General features: G+C 42.8%; 1 protein-coding gene across 1 annotated transcript in view; it reads right to left on the reverse strand.

Moving 5' to 3' along the window:
- Positions 1–1,285: 1,285 nt before the first annotated feature.
- The window catches only part of mtfmt (mitochondrial methionyl-tRNA formyltransferase), a 15,238-nt gene continuing 10,558 nt past the window's right edge, over positions 1,286–5,965 (reverse strand). The window contains exons 8-9 of the mRNA XM_015392780.1: positions 3,118–3,188; positions 1,286–1,640 (exon numbers count right to left, since the gene is read on the reverse strand). Of these exons, the coding sequence (XP_015248266.1) occupies positions 1,467–1,640; positions 3,118–3,188 (245 nt within the window). The 3' untranslated portion in view covers positions 1,286–1,466. The remainder of the gene's footprint in view (positions 1,641–3,117; positions 3,189–5,965) is intronic.

Here is a 5,965-nt window from a genome sequence, read left to right on the forward strand (position 1 = left end):
ATAAATTGAATAGAATCAAATGTGTGAATTCGTATCCAACATCTTCTGCTTTCGAAGAAATGTTTTCTCAAAAGAAAAAGAAAATCTTTCAACACTTTGTTCCTCATTGCTTTGGGTTTGAAGATCAAACAGGAGGCGGAGCTTTCAGGGTCTAGGATGGAGAAGCTTTTATCAGGGAAGCTGGTTTCTCTGCTGTTGGTCAGTTTTCCCAAACCAGCTTCTAATAAAGCTCAGAACAGTCAACACTAAAGTACGATATGCAGGATTGATGTCCCACATTAAACTCCCCACTTATGAACAACAATCATGGCTCCTCTGTTCCTCTCAGAATCCGTCGCTCGTTCGTCTCCTGCTCAAGTAGTGAAATCGGCAGAGATAGGTCAGTATCGTCCTGTCTGTCGGTGATGTCCAGTCTGTTAGTGACGTCCGGTCTGTCGGTATCGTCCGGTCTGCAGGTATCGACACGTCCGGTCTGTCGGGGACGTCCGGTCTGTCGGTATTGTCCGGTCTGTCGGTATCGACACATCCGGTCTGTCGGTATCGACACGTCCGGTCTGCCGGGGACGTCCGGTCTGTCGGTATCGACACGTCCGGTCTGTCAGTATCGTCCGGTCTGTCGGGGACGTCCAGTCTGTCGGTATGGTCCGGTCAGTCGGTGACGTCCGGTCTGTCGGTATCGACACTTCTGGTCTGTCGGTGACATCCGGTCTGTCGGTGACATCCGGTCTGTCGGTATCGTCCAGTCTGTCGGTATCGACACGTCCGGTCTGTCGGGGCCGTCCGGTCTGTCGGTGACGTCCGGTCTGTCAGTATCGTCCGGTCTGTCAGGAATGTCTGGTCTGTCGGTATCGTCCGGTCTGTCGGTATCGTCCGGTCTGTCGGTATCGACCGTTCTGTCGGTACCGACCGGTCTGTCGGTGATGTCCGGTCTGTCTGTATCGTCCGGTCTGTCAGTATGGTCCGGTCTGTCTTTATCGTCCGGTCTGTCTGTATCGTCCGGTCTGTCGGGGACGTCTGGTCTGTCTGTATCGTCCGGTCTGTCAGTATGGTCCGGTCTGTCTTTATCGTCCGGTCTGTCTGTATCGTCCGGTCTGTCGGTGATGTCCGGTCTGTCAGTATCGTCCGGTCTGTCTGTATCGTCCGGTCTGTCGGTATCGTCCGGTCTGTCGGTATCGTCCGGTCTGTCGGGGACGTCTGGTCTGTGCAGTTTTTCAAGCTTTACTCTGGTTTCATGGTCGGCTTATATTCATGTCAGGACTCATTTCTATTAACAAAGGTAAAAAAAAACTTTGAGACATTCAAAACTACTCATTTAATTTAAAAATATTATCATACAATAAGTCAGTGTTTCCATGGATGTGTTCAAACGGCCACATTTGGCATAATGTCCATCTCCTGAGGAACATTTCCTCTTATTACCAACCTGAAAACGGGAATTTAACAGGGTGATGAAGCTTTTATTGGTGTTAATGACCCGTCCAAACCTTCTTCTGAGCTGAATCTGTTCTACTGACAAACTGTCCCTCAGCACCTTTACTGGAGCCGCTCTTCCTGCTTGTCTGATTCAAGTAGCCATTATGGAAATCAGCTGCTGTCAGTCTTTTGTTCAGAACCACCGTCCTGAAAGCCACCCATCCATCCTGGAAAATAAAGGAGAGAAAAGCAACAGGTGAGACATTGACAGCTGATAAAGACAAAGGAGGACATTGAAGGAATAGAAGCAGCAGTGTGGTGTAGAACAGCCGAGCCCCACATTAGCATCAGCCAGACTCCGACTGGTGATCTGTGATATTTGTCCGGTGGGCGGGTCCTAATGTCAGCGTGTGAGGGCCGGCCCTCATAGCGGCCCCATCACTTCCTCTCCGGCTAAAGCTCCTACCTGTGACAATAAATAACCGAAGGAGCTCCAGAAGTAATCCAATGCTAACTACCTAAATGATGCATGCAGTATATATAGCCCTTCCTTCCTGCTCATCCTGGTGACGGTTGGCATATGGTGTCATTTTCTATTTCTTCAAACTGGCAACAAACTAAATTAGAATAAAACTAAAATGCTTTCTTTAAACCAAACTACGATGTTGCTCCTATATCTGGCAAATGCATGATGGTGTTTTGCATCTAAAGGCTAACGTTTCCCGTCTAACGTCCATTGTTGCCAGGTTGGGATGTTTCCCGATCTGGCAGTTTAGGATGGCCGTCTGTGGGTGAAAAATGGTTTTCTGCAGATTAATGGCTTTAGAGATCAATAGACTTTGGTTCGAATTGGGCAAGCTTTCGTATATACTGGCGATTTATCAACATGTTTTGGGCTGGAAAACGTGAGTCAGTGACATCTGGCGACCCTGCTGATGTGGTGAGCGTGGACGTTACACATCATCAGCAGTGACTGTGGCGTCCATGTTAATAACCATATAAAGGTCTGACATCAAAATGACATCTAAACCAGGATGGTTTCCATCCCAGAGTAAAACCCGTTAAACCCGCCCACCTTCAGCCACCAACAGATCAAAACTCAACCGTTTTTCTAACTAATGTTCGATTCTGCCTTTTCCTCTGACATCATGTTTCTTTTTCTAAGTTGTTCTCAGTCGTTTATAAATGGGAAACATTTTGAATTGAAAAATCTTCCTGGATGGGAAGCGAAACCAAGTCCACTGGATTGTTTATAATCATTTGACCTGGATGACAGAGAATCTTCACCAGCGTCACTCCGGTTTGACAGATTGTGAATATTTCTATCAAATTAACTACGAGCCAAAACGCGAGTGTATTTTATCTTATTATCTTATTTTAAGAGTAAAATAATCATTCCATTGGAAGACCATCTTATTTACCAGCTTAAATCAAGGCTAAATACACTGAATTTAAGACATTTTGACTTATTTCTAGCTGTTTTTTGCAGTGCAGATCTATGTTGTCTAGGTTCAGCTGGGTGTAAACTGCCCCCATCTGGCAGCACTGCATCCATCAACTTCCAACCCTTTCCCACATTTCTGCTGGATCTCTGCTAACTGGCGGCGATGATCAACATCCAAAGGTTTGGAAGTGACTGAAGCGAGGAGGAGATCCGATCCTGTGAAACGTGATGATCAGAGGACGGATGTGAGGTAGACCTACCTTACAGCGGACAGCCAGGCAGCTGGAGGCCTTATCATAGCAGACTGAGCCGGGCTGCTGGTTCCTCTGAGCTGCAGACACCAGAGAACAACATCTGGAGTGAGTCTTTATCTGTAGAAATGTTCTGTCAGCTCCTGTTCATCCTGTGACTCTGCAGGATGGAGCAGCTTTTATTGACGGAAAGCTTCGGCTGCTTAAACACCATCAGAAAGAATTCATATATTTTAACTTTCATGATTAGAGCGCTTTTTCTCTAATTAACAAGATGATCTGCCAACAGAATGAGGATTTTTACTATTAAAATCAGATAATCACATAAAATACACTTAAAATAAGACATTACAGTTTTCTTTCTTATTTTAAAAGTAAATTGTCTCATTCCATTGGCAAAGACAGAATGCACTAATTACTGCCTGATGAACGTTATTGTGAACTCGTTCATTCTGGTGTCTGTGAACGGCACGCTCTCTCAGTTCAACTCCGTTCAAAAGGTTGCCAAATTTCTATAGAGCCCTCCAGGCGAAACCCCGGCTAAATCACACCGTAAACAGGCCTTAATATGTAGCGGGGAAAATACCCAATCTGACAACACCAGCTAGCAGTGTCGTAGCCTACAGCCGCGTGCGTCATCAAAACAAAATGCAGCGTGGAAGCCACAGCAGCATGGAGGCGACAAAGCAGCAGTATGATCACTTAAAAAGAGTTTTATGACCAGGTGGTCGGTGAGGATGATGGCAACAATCTTACATTTCTCTGCAAACTTTGCCCGCCGGCTTTCAGTAAAAAAATCCGCACTTAAACCTGCCTGGAATAATTTTCCAGGATTCCAGGATTCCTTTTTAGTATGTACTGAAATGAAATTTCAAATTGAAAAAAATATTAAAATTAAAAAAACATTTGCACCTTAAAGACTACTTTCCTGTTTTTCTTTTAATAATTCCTCATAAAAAAGACCATTCAAGCAGCACATTTTTCCTGATGTTTTTGAGAATATACTGTAGGGGTGAAAGCTGCAGCTGCTACTAGTGTGAAGTGAATGGACAGCAACAAAGCGTTAAAGCAACAATGGAGAAATGCTGTCCCCTCAATGCTAATGTAAACCCTGGTTGGATAAGGATTCAAAACTGGATATGAAGATGAAATCTGACGCACAGTTTCAGAGTTACAAAATATAAAATAATTGCTGTCTGTGGTTCTGAATTATGAACTATTTCATACCTGGCAGGTGGTGCAGTGGGGCCATCAGCCCGGGTCAAAGGTCATGTTTTCACCAGATCTCAGAGGCAGGATTTCAGCCACCATTTTACATCCTAAACAGAATCATTTTCTAATTCTGATTTCTTTAATGAAATTATTTTATAGGAAAGTTTGTTTCCCTTTGATCATCGTCCCATATCAGTTTGATGCAGAAAGTTTCCCATAAACACGGAAACGTCCTTTCCTTCAGACACGCCTGAGTGGTACTGATCATTAAAGTGGCTCCTGCATGCTGCCTTAGGGCAAGTTTCTCATCACTTGCCTTACAAATGGAATCCCCCCCATCCCTCAGTGAGGTCTAGAAGCACTAGATCTATATCCAGCCATTCAGCAAAGATCCTGCTACATGGCTGTACATCTGATTCTGGCGTTTGACCAATTAGATCAGCCCTTGAATGATTTATTACCTACTGGAAATTAAGATGGAAAAAAGTTAAGAAAAAAAAGGTAAAAAGCTGATAGAAAAGTTCAAAAGTAAAATTAAAAAGTTAATAAGCATGGTTAACGATTCTAAACTAAAAACTGTCAGTATCAGCATTAATGCCTCTAAGGCTACGTTGGACCAAATAAATGTGTTTCTTTAACTCTGAGTGTTTTTAATGAATTTCTTATAGAAGCACTTTTAATATTTTTCTTAATATATTTGGGAAAGTTGTTGTTTCTTGTTTTTACATTGACATTCATTTTTACCATCCAAATCTCCATATTTATCTAATGTTCCAAAGGTACTAAGGTCTGCTCCTGGATTCCAGTAACACTGTTGGCTGAAAATGTTGATTTTTAAAGGATTTCACTGAGTTCCCTATAAAGGATTAAAACAGGGGACTGGGCAGCCCTCTGCCGCCCCCTGGTGGCTGCTGGGGAGGAATGCAGTTAAACACACTGAGCACACAGGGAGGGGGGGCATGTTTGAAAACCATTGCTGTGAAATACTGGGTGGCTTTAAAATATTTAGTTCATTAAATAAAAACCAGGATTATTAAATGAAAATCATCAATACCTGCATTCTAAAATATTAAATAACTAATTGGACTTAATGTAAAGAAGTGTTATTTTGAACTAACCGGGAGATTTTCTTCTTAAGCCGTTTTATTACATTTGCTTTGCAGGATCAATATAATAAACTTTAAATGATTAATTTCTTAGGAAACTTTATTTAATCGGAGCATTTCTCTGAGTAAAAAGCTGAATCTATTCAGGGATTTTCTGGAAGTTTCTTCAGTAACTTATTTTATAACCATTTATATGAATAAGAGCTTCCAGTCATTTACAGCCATGGCCAAAAGTATAGAGACACAGATATTCTATTTTCACCTGATCTGCTACCCTCTGGTTTTCATGTCAGATGTTGTCATCACATACAGAAATACAATTGCATCATATTCTGAGTAACAAAAGCTTTTAATGACAGTTAGAATGAGTTCATGCAGCGAGTCAGTATTTGCAGTGGTGACTCCTCTTCTTCAGGACCTCTGCAATTCTCCCTGGCTGCTCTCAATCAACTTCTGGACCAAATCCTGACTGATAGCGTCCATTCTGCACAAGCAATGCTTGCATTTTGTCAGAAGTGTGTATGACGTCATCCGCGTGC

This window comes from Cyprinodon variegatus, unplaced genomic scaffold (genome assembly GCF_000732505.1).
Source record: "Cyprinodon variegatus isolate N-32 unplaced genomic scaffold, C_variegatus-1.0 Scaffold606, whole genome shotgun sequence".
Taxonomy (NCBI): Eukaryota; Metazoa; Chordata; class Actinopteri; order Cyprinodontiformes; family Cyprinodontidae; genus Cyprinodon; species Cyprinodon variegatus.